The sequence below is a fragment of the Eurytemora carolleeae genome, unplaced genomic scaffold (assembly GCF_000591075.1).
Source record: "Eurytemora carolleeae unplaced genomic scaffold, Eaff_2.0 scaffold1607, whole genome shotgun sequence".
In the NCBI taxonomy this organism is placed as follows: Eukaryota; Metazoa; Arthropoda; class Copepoda; order Calanoida; family Temoridae; genus Eurytemora; species Eurytemora carolleeae.
Genome location: NW_019397497.1, coordinates 40,272 through 63,406, shown reverse-complemented (window position 1 = coordinate 63,406; position 23,135 = coordinate 40,272). Strand labels below are relative to the sequence as shown.

General features: G+C 32.1%; 1 protein-coding gene across 1 annotated transcript in view; it reads left to right on the top strand.

Annotated features, from left to right (window-relative positions):
- Window positions 1-1,112: 1,112 nt before the first annotated feature.
- Window positions 1,113-23,135, top strand: part of LOC111714589 (uncharacterized) — a gene marked incomplete at its 5' end in the record, with an annotated part of 28,095 nt that continues 6,072 nt past the window's right edge. Inside the window, 37 exon segments of the mRNA XM_023489728.1 lie at window positions 1,113-1,280; window positions 2,064-2,148; window positions 3,356-3,483; window positions 3,663-3,765; window positions 3,880-3,965; window positions 4,452-4,583; window positions 4,779-4,847; window positions 5,003-5,138; window positions 5,819-5,865; window positions 6,070-6,288; window positions 6,991-7,134; window positions 7,434-7,570; window positions 8,547-8,677; window positions 8,739-8,842; window positions 9,006-9,135; window positions 9,421-9,783; window positions 10,325-10,397; window positions 10,842-10,924; window positions 11,104-11,265; window positions 11,324-11,529; window positions 11,894-12,097; window positions 12,441-12,535; window positions 15,259-15,343; window positions 15,645-15,767; window positions 16,254-16,321; window positions 16,585-16,696; window positions 17,008-17,233; window positions 17,505-17,660; window positions 18,090-18,210; window positions 18,459-18,508; window positions 18,667-18,731; window positions 18,932-19,021; window positions 19,320-19,430; window positions 19,940-20,066; window positions 21,428-21,485; window positions 22,172-22,243; window positions 22,925-23,077. Of these exon segments, the coding sequence (XP_023345496.1) occupies window positions 1,113-1,280; window positions 2,064-2,148; window positions 3,356-3,483; window positions 3,663-3,765; window positions 3,880-3,965; window positions 4,452-4,583; window positions 4,779-4,847; window positions 5,003-5,138; window positions 5,819-5,865; window positions 6,070-6,288; window positions 6,991-7,134; window positions 7,434-7,570; window positions 8,547-8,677; window positions 8,739-8,842; window positions 9,006-9,135; window positions 9,421-9,783; window positions 10,325-10,397; window positions 10,842-10,924; window positions 11,104-11,265; window positions 11,324-11,529; window positions 11,894-12,097; window positions 12,441-12,535; window positions 15,259-15,343; window positions 15,645-15,767; window positions 16,254-16,321; window positions 16,585-16,696; window positions 17,008-17,233; window positions 17,505-17,660; window positions 18,090-18,210; window positions 18,459-18,508; window positions 18,667-18,731; window positions 18,932-19,021; window positions 19,320-19,430; window positions 19,940-20,066; window positions 21,428-21,485; window positions 22,172-22,243; window positions 22,925-23,077 (4,622 nt within the window).

The window sequence follows — 23,135 nt, the reverse complement described above, 5'->3', positions numbered from 1 at the left end:
GTGATTGAATGTTTCGCTACTTAGCGATTTCCCTAAAGACCTAATATATATACCGTGTGGTATTTCTCAGGACATACAACAAATACAACAAATAATTCACTCAGGCATTAAAAAACTGTGGCTAGGAACCAACAAACACATATATAAATATCAATCATACTATAATCAACACGATAAGCATAAATATATATAAAAATAGTTACCACAGTGATCCCAGAATTCTGGACACGGTTAAAACTTGCAAGACGAATAAACATATACTGATATAAATTATTCACTACTCCGCGAGAAATCTTGCGTCTGCGTAGTCAGTCTGTAAACAGTTCCTAAAACTAGTTCTTTCACAATACATTCCGTACAGATCTTCAGAGAGAACTCAGAAATACACAGGGGTGACAAGCAGACTTTATACACGCAGCATGGCTCGCGTAACAAGTGAATAGGGTCCAAAACAATTGTTTATTAAAGCTGTTCCCTCAGACAAACCAAATTAAATCTTTTTTTAAATGAATTTTGTCCTGAGGTAAGATTTTCTAATCGAATTGTTTTTTTTCAGCATAAGTTGAAAAGCTACATAACATAAAATTCAAGCTAAAATTGCTAGTACTCACTATATACCAAAACTACAAAAACATTTTCACATTGGAGCTCTGCCTCCCTGCTACCAATCGCCTCCTTCACTCCATTTACTCAGTGATCCCATAATTCCATACTACAACGCCCCTCTTTACACCCCTTTGGAAAAATCCTGGCTACAGGCCTGACATCGTCTTAATGATTGTTGATCATTAATAGATGATCATTAACGATGTCTTTTATTTTATGAAGTTGATTGTTAAAGACGGTAAATGATGGTTCGGGTTCCTCTGAAAAAATCGAGATCTTTTACGAAAATATATTTGGGAAAAACTATATCATTTTTTGGGCGTTTAAATGTGACCAACATGTGACAGTGTGACATGTTACCAATTACATTCTTTTCCTGGATAATCAATTTAATTTGCCTGGAATAAGTTTTTTGATATACCCTAAATTTGTCTAGTTTATAATTCCCAAATTTTTTCCTGATTGTGCATTATGGTTTCATTTTTTAAACCAATAATTGTTTTTAGACAAAAGATGTCTCCATAACAATGAATGGTGCAAGTACTGGTAAAGATGCTGGAAAAGAAAACAGATTAAGTTTTGATTTTGGAACTGTGTTTACTGACAACTCTGGACAGAGTATAGGGAACACACTCTACTATCTAAATGTTGCTGGATTTCTAAAACAGAATGATGTAAGTTTTAACCCTATTCCTGCTGGGGGGGGGTCAATTTGACCCCCCCCCCTTTAGTTTTTTTTACATAACTCAAAAAGTATTGGTCTGAGGCTGTTGAAATTTTCTGACTTTTCTTACATACCCAAAGCCCTCCCTTTAGGCCTAAAACCGGGCTTTAATACTAACTGCCTGAGTCCTCAGGCACACTGCCTGAATGACTGCTTTTGCCTGTAACAAACTAAATCTTTGTTTTGACCCACTTTCACTTGTCAGATTTTGATAAAATTTAGCTTTTTGGAAAGCCTATGACATAAGGAAGCGGATTGCACAAGTTTTGCGAAAAAAAAATTGCAAATTTTTTGCAAACAACCTGTCAAAGGAAATTTGCACATTTTTAGTTTTTCTTGATTAAAATCAGGTTATTTCAAATTTTGCAAAAATTTTTGCATATTTGAAATGGCATGGTCAAGGGCTTTTCAAAAATGTATAATTTGTCATTTTTTGGACAAATTTTTTTTTGCAAACATTTTTACTATAAAACTGGATTTTGCGATAAAAAATTCAATTTTCGCAAATTTGCAAATTTTTTTGCAGATTCTAAAAGTAGAGCACAAGAGCTTTCTAATGATGTATCATTTGTCATATTTGGACATAAAACATGGGATTTAGAGGGGGGGGGTCAAATTGACCCCCCCCAGCTATCCTGGTTTTCAAGTACCCCAGCAGGGATAGGGTTAAAGATGGAAATATAGAGTTTTTATAAAATAATGTGAATAAACCAATATTTTTGATGTGTTTTAGTCTGATGATTATCTATTTGTGGGACAACAAGAGTACAGAACAGATCCAAATTATGTTTCTTTGATAACCTACAAATATGATTTAGGTATATTTTTTACATAAAAATTAATATAAAATTGCAACTATATACGAATGCATCAAATCTTATTGTACAATTTTGGATTTTATATCTTAATGAGTAGTATTAAATTAGATTAAATTATTTACGATTTGAATGTAAAAATTCAATTATGTGAATTTGTATTAAACTACGCTCTTGGGTAAACATTGTTTTCTCATAGACCCAACAGATTAAAATCAAATTAGCAGCGATCGAAAAAGAATTCTATTCAACGCCAACCTATACCTCCGTCCATTGATGGATATAATTGCTTGGAAATGGTCTTTCTTGCTCAAAGCTCTTGACAGCAGGAAAGAATGAATCTTTTTTCCTAATTTAAATTCTTGTACTTGTTAATCATATAAATAATGCATGCATATATCAAGAAATATAACATTTTTTAAAATCTATACAAGGTTTCAGGTTTCTATTTTTCAGATTATAATCAAAACTTGGCATATGAATATAAGCTTAAAATCGTCCATAGTCCTGAATCTATCTCTAAGTTCAATAGTAGTCTTAACTAAACATTGGCATCGTTTTTCTGAACAAATGAATACAATTTTTCAGAAGCGATGTTATTTATTCAGTGAGAAAACTAACGAACTAGATGCAAAATGAACTAATATTTATAGAACGAACGAAAGAAAATTTCTTTTGAACAATTGAAAAAAAACGAACGATGAACGAGCAAATTGAAAAAAAACCAAACACTTATTTCCTGATTTTATTCAAAATTAAAACAGTTAAATCTGCTTCTTTCCTACGATTGCCAATGGGATACCCTTGATAATTTGGAAGTTCTGCGGAAAGGGCTATTGGAAAACAGCAAAAAGAGAATGTAATTGTAATTTCAAGTTGAAAATCCTATAATCCGCAAAGATGGTAATGCCCGATTCACAACAATATCCTTTAAATGTTATCTGAACAATAATGTAAAAGATAATGTAACTTTTCAGGGTTAAAAAGTTTTCAAATCTGATAATTCCTATACATTTTCTTGCAGTAGAAATGTGTTCACCACTTTTGTAGAGAAACCTCAATTGAAAATAAAAAGTTTCCTAAGTTATAAATATTGATATTTATTTCATATTTGATGAGACAAAGTTGTTAAGGGTAAATTGTGAATCAGGCATTGCATGGCGGGTCACTTGACATTAAGCTTACAGTCGTTTTAAACTATCTTTTTTAGTTCCTGAGGTAGAAGCTATGAGCTTAAATCTGGTTCAAGGAGACACTGAAATCATCACATTTTCCTTTATCTCCACCCTTCCCCTTGCTGATATAGAGATAGAAATATCGGAAATATCTTTTAATAAAGTAGGAATTTTTTTACTAAAAGTATATTTTGTTTTGTAACTTATGTACATATGAAGCAAACTTCTGGCTTGAACCCCTTGTCATCATTATACTTTTAAACATTTTTATGATTTTTTGGTTGTTCCAAAATGTAACAACATAAAAATTACGAATTATTCTGTCATAAGTCATTACTATAGGATTCCGTCCATATTGGAAAGCCAGTTCTAACACAAATAGGAGATGCTTTTAACTGTGATTCAGTACGAGAGAAATTATACCATTATAAACCACAGTATGGAGGTAACATAAGAAACACAAGTCTGCTTTCTTAATTTATTTCGTTGCTGTTTCTAAATCCAAGAAATCAATTGTTCTTCATTTATTTCACTGTATCATGTTGGTAATTTTTTTTAGGAGTTTCTGTGCAGAAAAGAAAAATGAGGATTCTCGGAGCTCTAAATACTGCAGCTGTAAGAGACTCAGCTGATACTATTTCGATGGTAAGATTTTTATCTTTTAATATTAAGAATAGTCACTTTACTTGAAACTTACAGATTTCATGTATATTTTAGTGTTAGAAAAATACTGCGGAATGTAAAAATTGTTGTGCTCAAATTGAGCATTTTGTGTGCAACTTTTTGTTTGCGATGCAAATTTAACATTCCATGTGAAAAATTCCACGCAAATTAGAGTCGGCAAATGCGAAAATTGTAGAACGTAATTTGCATGACAAAAATTTGCATTAATTGGTTTGTCTATGTGTAAATTTCTCAAGAAAAACAAACAAATTGTGCAAAGATAAAAATGGCAAATTCATGCAGCTTGCAATTCATATAAATATTTGTTCAATATAAAACTCTAGCACAGTTTGAACTAGCAAATCTTTCAGACAAATTTGCACAAATGCTTCCGGTGAAAACCCTATTCAGTTTCTTAATATTTAAAATTTAAAAGGTACACAACTCATTCTTACCATTATATTTCAGATGGAGTTTAAAGTGCCCCTTACACTACTTAAAAACCGATTGTTTGGGTTTGGAAGTGTGCACAATATCAAGATTGTTATTACAGAAAAGAATTCTTTGCTTGGAACTTATTCAATTTTCCCCCATACAGAGGTATCTTTTAATGTATTTAAACGTAATTATATTGTTGCTGTTTTTAAGAAGTGTGTGCAACATATTACCATAGGCAACAATTTAAACATTACAGTCTTAACTCAAGGATTTTAGACCTGGGTTGAAACTAAGAACTAAAATAAGAATTAGTACTTTAACAAGAAGCTGGAAACACATTATAAATTATAATTTAAGACCGTTGGGTATCATGTACTGACGATGGATGTTGACGTTGTACAGATATCTGGAGCATCAAAAATGCAGGTAAGCCTTTAAAGGGACTGTAAACGCAATAATATTGCAATGCTAATTTTTACATGGTTTTTGAATTCAAAAGAAATGTTTTAACCCTTTTTTAAATTTTATGATATTATATATAAGATTCATTTTTTCAAAAGCTTATATTGTGTTACATGTAGACTGGAGCTCCATATCTATCTGATGATGCAGCATTAATTAATGCTGATCCTGTTTGGCCTGGCAGCTCAGCATTGTTTGAAGCTTATTTGTTTCTTGAGCCAGGGTCTAATCCAGTATCATTTTCCTCATCTTGTGGTAAGGTTTTTTGCCTGTCATTTTTTTCAGGGTCATTGTGTAAGAATAGCACATGTTTTATAAATTATATTTTCTTCTCTTATCACTTGATTCTGAAAGAAAATATAAACGCAAAAAGATGTTGGGTACTTTCCTAAAGGTTTTCTCACAAGTGGCAACTTCCCAAGGGTATTTTCCCAAGTGGCAACTTCCAAATATTCAATTTCCTAGTTGTCATAGCTGCAGTGCTCGGGCTCCTAGCCTTTTCTAGCCGCAGAGCTCGGCCCCTAGCAAATCCTTGCCACAGCGCTTGGCCCCTTTGCAGTCTGTGGCTCCTCAGAGGTCCTCATCATCCATTTTGGAAATTGTCACTTGGGAAAATGCCTTTGGGAAAGTACCTAACAAGTGACTGCTAACTGCTAAACGACCCTAAAACTACCCAAAACTATGCAACAACAAACATGTTCCAACGCGATTTTTTAATTTTTTTCTTTTAAAATTATTACAAAGTGTAATAAAGCAAACTTTAATATAAACAATCTAAAAAATGGAACCAAATCGATCAACAGCATTATACAGCATTTTACAGGGTAAGTGGGAAAAACGTTGATAATTCAGATTCCCTAATATTAAAAGAAGAAAGTCCAACTACTAGTCAAAGATTTTTTAATGAACAAAATTTGAGCATATAGTAATTTTAGATGGAGATGTATCTGTTATTGTTGAAATAGACACTGAAACTGAATGGGTAGGTAAATAATCTGTTATACGAGAGGTCAACATTTACGTACAATTTGTTTACCCTTAAGGCAATGTTCCTTTTGATGGGTTTCCATAGCATATGCCAGAACAAAATGATGTTTTATACTTGTCCAGTGCGACATCACTCTTTTTTAAAAAAATCTTTTATTATTGAAGTGATTAGATTTATAGATGTTTTTTAACATTGTAGATGGGGTTCGTCCCCCCTATATCTGATGTATATCATGTGAATGGATCGGGAAACTATGGTAATATCAGTAACCTTCACAATGAGGATCTGAAGGTTAAAATCCTCCTCATGGGAATATCCACACAGCCTGGTAATCCGGGCACTACTGTGTCATGTTCCTTAAGCCTGAAAGGTTCCAATAGCATTTCTCTTAACTGGACATATGCTGAAAATTTACAGGTGTGTGTTGGCTATACTCACTATCCTGATTGTTTGATCTCATGATCTCCCATACGGGCTCTTTAAGCCATTTATTCCTCCAGGGTACTATTATTATTGTATTATATTGCTTGGCAATACATGGATTAAACGATTATACAGGAGCTATATTATATGTGAAATTATAATATGGATGGGTTTAAACAATAAGAACATAACTATAATCAACTGATAACTAAATAAATTGAGTCTTTGCTCCAAAAATCAAATTTTCTTCTTATACAAATATCTTTTCAACCTGACACAGATCGTTGATTTTTCAAATTTATATTATTTTCTTTTACAGAATTCATAGTTTGAAATATTTAAGGTCTTGGACCTTGGGTTGCAAAGATATAGGAATTGGAAAATCTGATTTTTTGGCAAAGACTCAATTCCTTTAACCCAAAATCTAAAATCTACATATTCAAAAACATATGTAATTTATTTCTTTTTAAATTACCCCCAAGTTTATTTGACCAGTGGCCGAATTTAAAGAATTTGAGCAGTGGTTTAAATTTAAACCGCAGCTTAAATATGGTTGGTTCCACTTAAAATTGTATCAAATGTTTCAAGATTTAAGCCGGCACTTAATTTAAACTGGGTTTTGGCAGATTTAAACTGCGGCTCAAATTCTTTAAATTCCATCTCAGCTAATATTACCCTTATAAATTGTTCTTCTAGGAAGTTTCTGAGATTTCTGTTACCCCTCTCTACTATAGTACTGCTGTATTAAATGATGGTGACCAAATAATGATGGGAGTGGATATATCAGTTCCTCCGACCGCTATGGAAGATTTCTCTGTCCATTTTGATCCGGTTGTGCAAGTACAGACTTTTTTATACACCACTTAAAATAATATATTAAACAAGTTAGGTTAAAGTTTTTTTTACATATTATAGTCCTTAAGATTTAAATTGCCAACCATTCCTACAAAAAAAAAAACAAGAAACCTAAATATTTATATGTTCAAGGCTCACTAAAAACTAAATGAATTAAATATATTCCCATTTGTTGCTCTTTGAAGCATTACAAAAAGTAAATACAATTTAATAATACACTAAATCCGTGACTATTAAATGGACAAATATATATTGTATATATATTTAAAAATACGTTTTCCTAGACTGTTGTCTCAGAACATCCTCATCTCATACATCTGTGCAAAATTGATATTGTAAATATCGAAGAAGATTTACATTATCTCAAATTGAAAAAGTTTGAACCAAGTTACTCTAAATCTACCTCCTATGAATGGCAATGGTAAATTATAATTTAAAAGCTTTAAAATTAAATTAAAATCTTTAAAATTAAATTAAAATCTGTAAACAAAGCTAATCACATATCTGTGTTCTCCAAGTTTTCCAATTAAGATTTTAGGCAAATAGGTCAAGGGGTTCACATGCGTTTTAATTGGAAGTACAAACAGACAGACACCAAAACAGAGATTATTACTTTAAACATAGCTTGAAACAGAGGGCAACTTAGGGAGCTAGGGGAATTTAAATTAAACAAAAATATAATGGGGTGCCCCAGAGAAAACTTTAATAAATAAAATCATGTTATTTTTGGCAATAGTGCCTTTATAGAGTAGCGTTGGGATCCACACATCCAGTCTGCCAATAATATCAATACAATGAAGACGACTTCCAATTTAAATTCTTAATTAATATCAAGCTTTTAAACAGCTTGGATACACAAAAACACAGGAACAAAGAAAGCTGTAAATTAGAAAAGCTTCTCTTTATTTATTTTCAAACTTGTTAATCGAGAAAAGCTTGTTAATAATTTAAACTAAAATAAATAGTCGTCTAATTTTATTGATATAATCGCCGGCCAACGTATGAAAAGTGCATAAATTTTAAGACTAGGCCAACTTTAAAGAGTTGCAAACCCTTTGTCTTTGAGCTTACATTACTTTCTTACTTATATTGTTTTGTAGCCTTAGAGAGGTACATTTTAGAACTACAGGGTTGCCCACAATTAGGATGAAACTTCAGATACAATTGTACGGAATTTGTATGGTCTGTTACCTTACATTCATGATTCCTTGCATCTGTTAACTTGTTTCTTTCTTTGCCAAATCATTATTTGAGCCATTAGATTACTAAATTTCAGGCTAAATTTAACCTTATGGGATCGTCACATTTAAAGATTAATGGGTTACTCTTTACAGTCTCATCCTTTGTGGGTAACCCTGTAACTGGACAAGTTCTTGTTTTCAAAATTGACTGTTTAGGCTTCCAGATTCTGGGGCTTTTAATCTCTCAACCCGGCCAGCAAAACCACTTTCTGAAGATGTAAGAACAAAGAACAAATTTCGAATTCGGGCAGTCTATGAAGAAATACCAAATCAATTGTATTTTGATGGTAAGTTATTGAAAATTTTTGTTCGGGTTATGCAATTTTATAATCTAATATCTGTTTAAAGAGTATACTAATGCGATCAGAGAAGTGACTACTGACATCAAATTTTCAAATGGAACCACTTGGACTATCAAAAATCCGTTTGAAGCAATTCCATCTGTTGTGGATGTAAGTATCTTTCTTGAACCAGTAAGTTTTATGACTCTAAAACAGATTTTGAGCATATCAACATTAGATGACATAAGTAATTCAAGAAATGCATTTAAGAAACAATGGTAGATCTACTTAATTAAGAATTAATTCTAAATCTAAAAAGCGCTGCAATATTTAGGGGTTTAAAGATCAGAATAGTTGGGCATCTTGCCTTGGTGGCTGGAGACCTCTGCCAAGTGGGAGAAAGGTGTGTCTAATACAAGAAACACTGTACCACCCTCAAAGAAAGGATTATTGCGCAAACCTAGGTAAAAAATAAAGATTTTAAGGAAGTTATTTTTTATTGAATTATTTTGATCGGCAGTGGAACGACTCCTCTTCAAGTGGTTCTGCTCAGTACATGTAGTTTAACTACTTTTTACTTTAAATTATCTGGTTCTGATTGGCTAACTTTTAGACTTACAAGGGAGGGGGAGGCCCTAACCAGTTGATACCCCCACCCCAACCCAAGTGTAAAGCTCTTGGGTTTGTACAAATATGTAAATGTTCACATGTTAATACATTCATAAATTTTAATCTATCAACCGTTTCAGATTCTTATCTGGTTGAGCTTCACACAAGAGAAGACTTTAATGCTTTCCAAGCCTTTCTGTTTAATTTGATGGATCAGTTTGGAAAATCTTCTGGATATGTTGCTACTGGTGCAGAAATTGTACAGTTCACAAATGATACAGTGGGAATCGTATGGGGACATTCGAAGGCTCCAATTGATGTTGACGAAGATGGTTTGTTTAAACCATTCTTGGGGTATTATTGGGATGTGAAGATTGGGAATAATCTGATGCTGCAACCTGTAAACTTTAAACCGGGGACTTACTTGGCTGGCAATCCTACATTCTATCTAAAGCCCTGGTTGTATCCAGATGGATCATTTGAGTTTGCTTGTATGAGAGATGGTAAGTAGAGTTGTTCATAATTGTTAGAAACAAACGAAAAACCGTAGTTTTTAAGGAAAGATCGTCTAAAATAAAAAAGACCTACCTTTGTTAAGGAAACGACGAATTAAAACAAAACAAAACTACTGGATACTTTTTTTTAACGATACTTATCAAAAACTATTGTTTTAAAAAACGACCAAGTATTGGAAACGATTGTTTCGTTTAAAATTTTTTTCTACGTCGTTATTTACAAAATCAAACTATGGTTTATATTAAGATTCATATTATTTTCGGAATTAACTTTAAATATGAAGGCAGCACGTTCACAGAAGAATAATTTTTAAAAGCCAGTCAATTTCAAATCAAAATAGTTCAAGTGCAGTTTAAAATTTATTAAAAATTAAACAGAAAAATTAATGTTTTTCAATTGTGAAAATTTTTATCATATATTTTTGAATGAGTTCCATGTGGTTGAACTAAAAAAGTTAGGAATAAGAAATTAATATAAAAAATTGTTAAAAATGAATCTCTTTTCTATAAGTATTTATTTTTTTTGTAGCTGACCAAGTGGAAGACCCTGTAAAGAACCCAAGACTAAAACTAGTAACAAAAGTAAATGAGACACAATCAAGGTTGGAAGCAAATGATAAAAATTTATTTATTTTAAACAAAATAAAAAACTAAGTTTAAACATTTAAACGGAGGATTTTCATTTTCCCTGCGTTTGTCACAGTATTTCTGTGCCAACTCAAAAAGATTGGGTCACAGAGTGTCCCAATAAACATGGAAATCAAAAGACGAATATTTTATGTAAAAGACTGTCTGTAAAAAGGAGTTTCTCAGGTACAAAAGTTTGCAATCAAAAAATAATCAATTCAAAATGCTTAACTTTAGCAGATAACATATCTACAAACAAGAACTTTCCCAGTAGGCATAACTGTACTAAATCAAAAAATCATTTATTAAGACGGTATAAATATTTTACCCCAAGTCACATTTTTGATTTATAAAATAGAAGTTATTTTCACTCTATTTTCACTCCAAAGTTTAAGGTTTTAAAATAAATATACATCTAGGTTAAAGTTATATGAAATGAAATTCAATCTCAAATTGGAGAGAGGAACTCGCAGTAGCTTTAACTTCACTTTATCAGAACCATGTGAGTATTTGGATTAACCGTTTTAATTTAAACATAACAGTAATTTAAACAGTAATTGCTTATATTTGACATTCTAAAACTCTTCATATGTTCTCTTAGTTATCAATCTAAATAGTATTTTTAACATTTAAGTCTGTATAAAATAAAAAAAGTTTTGAAATGGATGATTTATAATTCAGCTGAAGACATGAGAGTTTGTGCAATAACTCTATCTCATATCGGAAGCAACTACCCCTGTGCAAGAGATCCTAATAAGGGAACTCCTACTCCACACAATACTTCATCCGTTGTTATCGGTTACCCAGAGTCTTCATTGGCATTTATGCAGCTGTATAATTGGGGTAACAAAACTTTTTACACAACATTTTTAACCATAATCATTTAATGAGTTTTTCTTAGGAACTGGTCATACTGATTTTGAGGGCCCAGTAGATGATGATACAATACAATTCACTGTAGTTTATGAAAATCGGTATTTCTCTGGAGCTGCTCCTGTCAATGGATTGCTTCCAAAAACTGTCAGTTTGAAAACTACAATGGCCAACTACGAAAAAACTATGGCAGCGTCCACAGAAACCCTGAACTATAACATTGACCCTGAATTGGTAAAATCCTTTTTAAAATCCTTTAAAATCCTTTCAGGGAGTGTAGGCTTAATTTCAATTGCGACCCTCCATGCAAAGATGGCAATGCCTGATTTACAATAGTACCTTTAAAAACTTTGTCTAATCTCGTAGGAATAATAAATCTATGTTCTGTTTCTTTTAACTGTTTCTTTTTATTTGCGGGTTTTTTGTCCATTTCTTACTAATAAGAAGCAATGAAGATTCGAGACAGAAAAACGCCGATATCTTCCACATTTTTGATTAGATTAAGGTTGTGATTGGACATTGCCATCTTTGCATGGAGGGTCACCTGAAATTACGCTTACAGTCCCTTAAATTATATTTTATTTTTTTTATATTTCAGCCTCCACTCAAACCTGCACCTTCAACTATACCTATCCAAGTAGTGCCTGTAGATGGCACATTTGACCTTGTAAAGGGCATGTGTAAACAAATCCGTTTTGTAATTAATTATCCAGATACAAATGGTTATGTTCAATTCAAAGCAGTGAACAAAGATTTTACATTCGGAAAATATATCCATTGGTGTGCTTTTGGTTTTTATCAGGTATGTTTATTTCTTACAGTGCATATCAGGTATGTTAGTTTATTACAGTGCATATAAGTGTTAGTGTAATACAGTGATATTAACCAATATATATGTATATACCAAAACACAATGGAATATGAAGACAACTTTACAGCAGTTGTTTGATGTAGTTTTACTGCATGGACATTTATCTAATCCCTAATCAATTAAAATGTGTCTGATTAGAACGCACAATTACTGTGTCCCATACTCAGTGGTCAGTTTAAAGCTATACTTGATTCGAAAAGTAGTCTTCCTTTTTCAGAGATATCACTAATTACCCATATTCTAAATGATTTCTGTAACATGTGTTCCTTTATAGAAAGGTCTAAACTTTCCTTGTCTGCGACCAAAGTCTATAGAAGCGACTGAGTGGACATGGACGGCTTCTGCTGGGATGAAAAATGACACTGTTGGGTAATAAACTTACAACATCTAAGTAGGGTTTGGTTAATAGAAAATATATAATATAGAAAATACTAACAGTTTTTTATCATTACAAAATGTTTAGAAACTAAACATTTTAGTTTATATCTTTTACATTAAACATCGATTGAACATGTAAACTTTAAATGATCATATTTATATAGTGATATTTTAAGTCTACAATATTATTGGTCATCTATGTTTTTGTCATAATTACATGAACATCCCTTCCTTGTTATATCTAAAATTCAGTGTGAAACTTTTCTATTCTTTGTTCATGCTTGTTATTATCTGAAAAATGTATGTCAATTAAAATATTTCATTCTACTACAATAAACGTTTAGTTTCTAACAGATGAGCAGAGCCACCAAGTGTTGTGATTTTGCAAGTCTATTAAAAATGAAACACAAAGTTCTTCTGTGATATCTCATATATTTTACACATGATACTTACAAGAATTAAAAATATAATCTAGATATTCTGGCATTGCATTTCTCATGATTAACACATTGGGAATATGCAAGATCTTGCACTAGTATCATTGCTACGAGCACACATGATAATTACGAGAATTAAAGTATAGATATTTCATGGATAAATTTCCAACGCCTCGTCTTTATAATTAGCAAAGTCTTTGATGTGAAGTAATTTTATGTGACTCTTAAATTAAATGTGGTAATTTTCTTCCAAAAAATTTTAACTATAAATTCATAATGTAAATAAATCTATCCGCCCTTTCTGTATCTTATGAAAATTTTTTGGAATATTGCTTTGATTGAGATGATTTCAATTTTGAACCTGTTTTACATTCTTTAAGACAAGATCTGCATCCCTTGGCCTAGCCGTCCATCTTTTTCACGAAAAATATTGAAAAATTTTGAAAATTATCTACTCATGAGGGGGAGGATGTATAGTCTAGCTTTGTTGCAAAAATATTAATTTTTCAACAACTTTAGAAACGTAAATAAATTGAAATATAATACATATTTTACCTTGGTTTAAGCTCTAATGTTTCGGAGAAATAAAATTGTGCCCGTGTAGGATGATTTTCCAAACTTATGTTCGTACAACTTCTCAATTTGCCATTTTAACCAGCAATTGTTTCATGCTATGGTATAGAATAAATAACTTGTCTACTGTTCACACCCCAATGGAGCCCACTCTCTCCATCCAATGTTTAAATAGTGGTCGTGAAGTTACCCCCCCCCCCTCATTTGACTCCATCATGATCATGATTGTGGACCATCTTTTATCAAATTTCGTCAATGAAGAAAAAATAACAAGAAATATAATAAGGATTATATCAGACTATTAGAACTTTTGCAGACTATAAGAGGAAAACAGAGTAAGACCCATACCTGGAAAACAATGACTATTATGGCTTATAGACAGACGAAATATTTAGTCAAGTACTGCCAGGAACTATTTAATACTTAGGACTGCACAGACCTACGATTAAGAGACTATACAGTATACATAGTATAGTGTAAAGTGGACAGATATGACTAGTGGATGAATTACACAAAAATTGGTGTAGACTGTAATAAGGGACTTATATACATAGTGAATTTGACAAAGCCATAGTGACTAAGAGACACTTAAACAATACATGAAAAGACACTAGAGGAGCTGAATTTTTTGGGGCTTCCCACACATGTTTAATTTAATAGTGTCGTTCATTTTAAAGCTGTTGGAAGGTAAATATTTTTTAAACACAAGAACAAGCCATGGATATTTTAAGAATTTTGTATATTTTTAAGTACAGAGCCAACCAGTCAACAATTAAAAATACTGTTTTCTTTTACTTCACATCCTGGAATTGCCCCACAAAATTTTATTTCGCCCCCCCCCTCACAAAAGTGCTAGTTGCGCCACTGCCGCTAGATGTCTCATGCAAAATTCTTATCTGATAGATAGATAATTCATACGAGAGACATCTAGCGGCCAAACTATCGTTCCCCAAACAACGTGAACTTCACGACCACTATCTATTGAGAGAATGGATCTAGGGAGAACGGGCTCTAATCTGTGTACATTGGATATATACAGATGCCACAACTCTCATTTATCTGATGTAATGTATGTCGACACTGCATGATTTATATATATTATATTAAACCGATTCCCTTTAGTTCCTGATCTCTGTCCTCATTGCAAAGACGGCGGATTACATTTACATCCCTTGCTATTCCTGTGTACATGGAGCAGACTCTTGAATGCAGAGGACTCTGGTTCTATGCGGCTAAGGCTACTCGGCAAAGCGCAAGCTTCTACAATTAAAATGAAACACTTTGGATATAGTTAAATATCACTTTTTATTCAAATTGCGCATCTGTTAAATGAATTTGTATATTATTGATATAATTCAAATAAAACCTGACTTAATCTCCCATTGATTCAACAAAGTTATTTCATTAAAATCCCGTGATACTGTGTTTCTATGTACATCTAATTTGACTAATTTGAGTTTAAGGCCAATTTTCCGTACTTGATCTCATAGATTAAATCTGAGAATTCATGACAATTCTTAACATCACTTGGGTCTGTCCTAGGGAACGCTTTTTAGAACCCCCTTCCCCTCCCTTTAAATTTTTATACATGCATCTTATATGTAACATATGGATAAATTTAGACATACGGCCAATGCGAAATTACCACCGTAAATAAATATGTTTGCATGACATCTTTCACAAAGCTAATTTCATTTATTTTAGAACTGTTGAGTTTTATGAAAGCATACAGACTGATATGGGAAGAATTCTTAGTTATCCAGTTTCTCCAGAACCTAAAGAAAACCAAGTAAAAATAATTAAAAATATTTTTTAAAATATTTTTTTAACCCTTCCGTTTTTGATGGTGATTTAAAGTGCTAGAAATAAGTGCTAGAAATTGTAAGGAACCCATCTGACAAAAATGTTGAAATCATACCTTTTCTTGTAAATTATAATAATTAAATAAACATAACCATTTCTTTTAATATAATGAACAAATCTTGTTTTTCCTGATACCACTTCGCATTTCTATCTTGGTGCAAAAGATTGAGGATAAGGCTAATGTCATTGATGACAAAATTTCGAAACTTACAAATATATTTTTTTAGATTGTATTTGAGTTGAGTGTGAGGGCTGACAAACTAGCTGCTCCTGGCACTGAAATTAAACTTGATTTTCTTCTATATTTCTGGGATGAAGATAGAGAGATAAAAACCAGCTTTACTCTAAAAGTAATTTAATTATGTAAAACAAATTGCACATTTTTTTATCTAATGAACCTCAAAACGGTTGAACAGACTGGCCCACTTTTTTGTGGTATTTCAAATGACTCCTCGAAAGTTTTGCGGAAATAAATCCAAAAATCAGAAAAAATAACAAAATTTTTAGTTTTTATGTAAACAAATGGAGACTTTAAAACAACATTTATAAATGCCAAAATTAGTTTGGTAATAGTTAACAGACAAAACGAAAATTAACAGAAAATTTTCTATGTAACCCTTGATTTGTAAATTATTTACTGTAGTAGCCAGTTGCCCCCTGGCTACGGAATCCTGAACCTCTAAAACAATTAAGTCCCCCCCCCCTGAAGAAGTGAGTTGGTGGGATACAACGAAAGTTCAAGGGGATGTGACACTACAGTAGAGTCTGTCTAAAAATTTGATGACTAACTTTCAGAGTTGTTTATTTATCAGTGTAACTTATCAATGATTGATTAGGTTGCTGAGATGACAGAGTTGAATAACCCAGCCACTAACTATACTGAAGCAAGACGGTCCTTAGATGCGTAAGTTTGCAAAATATTTTATTTCGCATGAACCAAGTACAAAACTGGACAATGCATATGCTAACTATGCTAATAACCTCATTATTAATTTTTCTTTGTATTGTAAAAGCTTTGAAAGGAATTGAGCCTTTCCTTCAAACTTTGCAGCTTTCTAAAAAATAGAGATTGTACAAATTGATTTGGCCAAATTCTAAATAACTATGTTTAAAAAGCGCTGACATTTGTTGAAGAACCGAATCTGATTCTAGTCAGTATTGTTTCAGGTTTTTCGAAAGACCAAAACTCACCACTTACATGACAATGGGTGACGTAAGAGAAACTGTACAATGCAAATTTGGAATCAGATTTCCGTACAACGCAACTTTACGAACTCAGGTACTCATCGGTTGTCAGGAAATATCTATTCTCAACAGAGATTTGTATAGCAAAGCTTAAACAGCAATTAGACTTTCAAGGAGAAATTTTTCTAATTCAAAGTATCCAGCTAGAGGCTGAGAATTTGAGCCGTGGCTCAAACATAATTGGTTCCACTTGAAATTGTACTCAGTGTTTTGAGATTTGAGAACCCGTTTTGGAAGTTCAGCCCCTCGGTTTAAATTCTTTATTTTTGGCCCCAAGAGCATTAGCATTTTCAATAGTGACATGAATATCATAACTTTTATCTTAAATGAAGAAAATATATTTAGCTGCTCGCTCAAGCCCCGGTGGTGGCTGGCAGGGCTGTTCTGCATTTGAAATCCCTGCAATTTGGAGACTACAATCTAATGCAAATTGGCGATAATATAATGGGAGTCAATAATTATATGGATTTTGAGCGAACGCTGGATGTTGTTGCAAATAAGAGTGGTGAGCTTCTCACCCATATGCAACGTGATCACATTTATGCAGATCTCGGATACATTACAAGTTCAGGTAAATAGATCCTTTTCATCCATCTATCCGAGGTTTTTATTTACTTTGTTTTAAATAAGATAACCAAGCTACCAAAAAAAGTGAAGTAGATTTAAAAATATATTGTTATTAATATGTTTTTTTAGTAAGGTCTTATTTAAACTTTATTAAAAGATGAATGAATATTTAGACCTGAAAACAGAGATTTTTAAAAAATACTCAGGCCAAATGAAGAGAGAGTATATTTAGGTAAAAAAAAGAAGATTCAAGAGTTATTGATGTTTGATTTCAGATATGGACCATAATTGGAACGGCGCATTTTTACCACCGTTTAGGCAAACGTTTGATGTTTATGTCTGGGTTGAGATATCAGATCATCCTCTTACCATTGATGGATCATCACATTATGTAGAACTTAGTGTTCAGATAGGAGATGATATCACCGCAGGTAAGATTTTTTAAAAGACAAAGATCTGAACTTTTTAATTAGACAGAGCCAATAGTTAATGCATGAAATCGTCCAATATCCACTGTGACAAGATACATTAACCTTAGCTTTGGCTGAGGGGTTCCATAAGCACAAACAAATTATATATTACCTATAATTGATTGTGGAAAAATCATCATCAAAATCCGAAAAATTAGTATTATCGCTTTTACCTATACCATTGTAAACCTAAACTTTCCTTGGTAATCTTTAATAATCATGTCTTTACAAGATTTATTAACCCCAGCCTTAGCTGATGGGTCTGGAACGTACAAACAACTTAAATCTCAACTTTAATTGGCTTTAATAATTCTCTTTTACTATTATAGTAATTCTAACGATTTCCTAAGTTTCTAAGTAGTGAATGTTTGAACCCGCAAATTTGTTTAGGTACATGTGAAATCATGGTTTTGCGTCAGACAACAGTTGCTGATCGAATAAATAAGAGTAGACCTGAATTAGAGTTAAAGCTTAAAACCAATGATTTACCGGACAAAATCTATACACAAGGGTAATTTTTTACAATAGGCAAATATTTGATTCAATTTTCTGCCAAATATATTAATAAAAACATGTTTTGACCGCCCTTTCATATTATCATTTTTTCAAAGCAAATGTTGGAATATATTTTAAGAATTTACAGCTAATGACCCTTCCTTTAATCAAATATTTTATTGGTTATTAAAAAATAGCACAGGCCAATTTTTAATGCTTAATTCTCAAAATCACAAAAAAAATAATATTTTTTAATATTTCTAGGGAATCTGTTCCTTTAACTTCATTAGTAAAGCATAAAAATACATCACTAGGTAACATTTTTAAATTGCAATAAAAGAAATAATATTTTTGATACTGTGGTCTGTGATGTTAATTCTTTAAGTTCAGAACGTTTTTCAATGCATCTTGTTAACATTTTTAAGAATGTAAAGGTTTGAGATGTATTAATAATTGACTGTAAATATTCTAGGTGAGGGATTTCCAGCAAAATACAGAGTTTTACTTGATGAATATACTGGGTTTGTGACCGGAAAGGTAAAATAATTTCCTCATTGATTCCAAACCTTTCCTTGTCTACATAATTAAAATTAAAATGTGTTAAAAATGACTGTTTCTTAAACAATAAGCCTGCTATCCTTTCGTTGTTCTTTCTATCTGTTAACAAATGGATTAAAAAAGATAGAATGCGCATAACCCTACTTAATACGATGACATCTTTAATATTCTAAATTTAGGATGTTGTTATGACGAACTATACTGGACTACCAATAGAAGTATTTGTTCCTAATCAAGAAAATAGAGAGGGCTCATATTTTGACATCATTGTAAGTTATATAATCAAATGTAAATTTATGGTAATTATGATAGTATGATATATGATAGTATTAACGACAATCATAATAATAATGATAATAATAATAATAATAATAATAATAATAATAATAATAATGATAATGATAGTGATAATGATAATGATAATGATAATGATAATGATAATGATAATGATAATGATAATGATAATGATAATGATAATGATAATGATAATGGTAATGATAATGATAATGATAATAATAATGATAATGATAATGATAACGTTAATGATAATGATGATAATAATCCTAGTTCCCTACCGGTATCTTGTTTCCTGATGTTATCGAGGTAAACTTCTCTGTAACTGTTGATCCTCTAAAGAAAAGAAGACCTGGAGTAAAGGAGTATCTCTCAACTGTCATGGTCAGTTTACCAAATTAGAAATTTAGAAGTTTAGACTTTTAGTTTAGCTGAAAACTTTAGAATGGTGGATACTGAAATCAATGTGTGATCTCCTCTTTTTCTTAATATCCAGATTAAATAAGGCTTGTTCTCCTCTTGTTATTATTCTCAAGATTAATTAACCGAGTAGGATTAAGGATATCCCATTCTAAAGTTTTCAGCTCTGACTAGAAATCAGGTTACTTAAAGAAAAATTTATTTTTCAATTATTGTAAACCACTTCTTTTGACCGGGGGAAAGAAATTAAAAAGATTTTAGAATTTCTCCATTTGCACAAATGGTACTGATTTTTTTCATTAAAACCTTTTCTGGAGGCCAATTTTTCGGATTTAGTTTTTAACAAATTCAATAAACATCCCTAAGCATTTCAAATGAAATACTAGTTTTCTGCAGTAAAAATTCAGATAAACGTTTCACCCTAGCTGGGTCGAGACTGTATTTTAATCTGAATTTACCATTTGGTGTTTAAGGCTTATGCACTTGGTGAGGTGTCCTACCATTTCGGATATCCTCTTCTTATATCCGGACTTCAGGATAAATACAAACCAACAACATTGTCTAATTATGAAGTTGCTGACTTTACATCCAGTTTTGGAGGTAATACTGAGTTAAAAACTAAAGAATAAAACATTTCACTTTAAATGGTAAGTGTTTAGCTTGGAGGCTGCTTGCGACTTCAAAATTAAATATTTAACTCATCAAAATCTACCAAATTCAAACCCTTGAAATGCCCGTAGTTTCTCATCATTTTCTATCAATCAATCATGATACTCTGGAAAGTGCTTACGTATTCATAAAACCCATTTTAAGTATGTAACATATGTGTCTGGGATTGGATTTAATTTAACCCTGATGTCATTTTTTTACAGAAATTTTAAGCTTCAACTTAAAATTTTGAACTCTGCGAAAAACAATACTTTCACATTTGTTCTCCAATGTTTGGTTAAACTGACCAAACGTTCAAGTGACCGTATTAGTTTTCTAATAATTATAAAAATTTTTAAAAAAACTTCCGTTTGTTACCTGAAAAATTCGTCCCCAAGACCCTAGTTTTCTAATCCTAACATTTAAGCACCCTGTCTGATGGTGTAAACCTTTGATATTTCAAAAATTGCATTGCAGAATTTATATCAGATTGCAAAGATAAGGATTTAAAGTTTTTAACCCTATTCCTGCTGGGGGGGGGGGGGCAATTTGCCCCCCCCCCCCCTGTAGTTTTTTTACATAACTCAAAAAGTATTGGTCTGAGGCTGTTGAAATTTTCTGACTTTTCCTACATACCCAAAGCCCTCCTTTAAGGTCTAAAACCGGGCTTTAATACTAACTGCCTGAGTCCTCAGCCACACTGCCTGAATGACTGCTTTTTCCTGTAACAAACTAAATCTTTGTTTTGACCCACTTCCACTTGTCAGATTTTGATAAAATTTAGCTTTTTGGAAACGAATTGCACAAGTTTTGCGAAAAAATTGCAGATTTTTGCAAACAACCTGTCAAAGGAAAATTTGCACATTTTTAGTTTTTCTTGATTAAAAATCAGGTTAGGTTAAAATTTTGAAAACTTTTTGCATATTTGAAATGGCATGGTCAAGGGCTTTTCAAAAAAGTATAATTTTTCATTTTTTGGACAAATTTTTTTTGCAAACATTTTTACTATATAACTGGATTTTGCGATAAAAATTCAATTTTTGCAAATTTGCGATTTTTATGGCAGATTCTAAAAGTAGAGCACAAGAGCTTTTTAATGATGTATCATTTGTCATATTTGGACATCCCAGCATATCCTGGTTTTCAAGTACCCCAGCAGAGATAGGGTTAAAAGTAAGAGTTTGCAGCAAGTATTTAGTTTCTTTAAAGGATATCTACGTTTTAAAATAATCTTAGTTGGTATAACTATAATAATAACCTGAACTATAGTTTAATTTTAAAGCAGGTCCATTGAAATAATCAATGTTGTTTAGATTGTATGAAGCAGATTGATATTTTGGATCCGAATCTACAAATTCAGGCCAGCTACAGGTAAATTCAGGATATTTACAGGTAAATTCAGGTTAAATACATGTAAATTCAGGATATTTACAGGTAAATTCAGGATATTTACAGGTAAATTCAGGATATTTACAGGTAAATTCAGGTTAAATACATGTAAATTCAGGTTAGCCACAGGTAAATTCAGGCTAGTTGCAGGTAAATTCAGGTTAACTACAGGTAAAGTCAGGCTATTCATAGGTAAATTCATGCTATTTACAGGTAAATTTAGGCTGCTATAGGTACATTAAGGCTAGCTATACAGGTACATCCAGGCTAGCTACAGGTACATTCATGCTAGTCATACATAAAATCAGGCTAGATTTTAGTCAAATCAGGCTAGGTATAGATGAAATAAGATTCGTTATAAGAAGGTCAGCTACAAGGAAACTTTATCACAATATTGTCCAACAATTTTCTTTATGTTGCTAAAAAACTCTCTGGGTAAATAAAAAAGTACAAAAAATCACACAAAATAAAAACGACCTGAACAATTTTTAATAATTCAAAAGTTGGAAAAAGGCCAATACAATGTTTTTCAAATTCAGATATTTGAGTTTTGATTTTAAAATATGGAGCAGCATTTCATTTTGCTCTAAAAAATTAACCCTTCTTTCGCAGCCCTTTCTTTTTGTGTAAAATTCGATATTTTGATGGAAACCAATTTTTTTTTTCAGATATGGTTGGGAACCACTGTATGCTCCCGCTAATATTCTAACTTTAAATATGTCCTGGACGGTTCCTATCAGGTATAAAGATAAAACTAAATTTCATCTCCTCCCTACTCCCATCTTAACTTAACAAGGAATAAGAAATCCGACAGTAATATTGTTATGAACTTTTTCATCTGCTCATTATTTCTATACACTTGACTTCCTCACGCAAAACTAATTTCGAGTTATTTATATCCGGGTTGAATCGAAACAAAATCAGGCTTGTTGGTATCTGCCAGTCAAATGACTAAACATTTGGTGGAAAGTGAAGACTAAAATCCAAGATTTCAAAATTGCCGTGCCCTAGTCATGCATAAATAAGAAATTGCATGGTTTTATTAACTCCATTAACAATGAAATCATTAATAATCCTTGAGACTAAAAGGCCTGATGGACTATCCTCAAATTCTAATTTAATCTTTTTATAGTTTGAGTTTTTCATACTGCAGATGTTGAATACATTAAATAATAAAGTTTGAAATATTTTTGTTTCGTTCGCCATTTACAAACTACTATACAGGGTGCCCCACAAACATGTCATCTTTAATCTTTGATAACTATCTAAGACCAACGTATGCATAAAATGAAGGTTTTATGAATCAATATCGGTTCAGGAAGAATTGTTTAACCTTTTTTGAGACAAATGTTGTTCTTAGATAGATCTCAACCGTCGATCATGCTTCTGTTGATAAAAAAATAAAAGTTTGGTCTAACTAGGACTGGATCTGAGTTTGTGGATAAGAACTGGATTGAGGTTGATCTGCTGACCATCCGACGGATTAACAAGATCTCCGTCCAGTCTCCGGCCTCAAGCAGAGCTCCTAAACTACTACGGATTGATACAAGCTATAACGGACATACATTTACCAGGTTCATTTAGAGTTTCCTTTAAAGGGAGTGACCGGCTATGTAAGGTAGTTGAACTGAG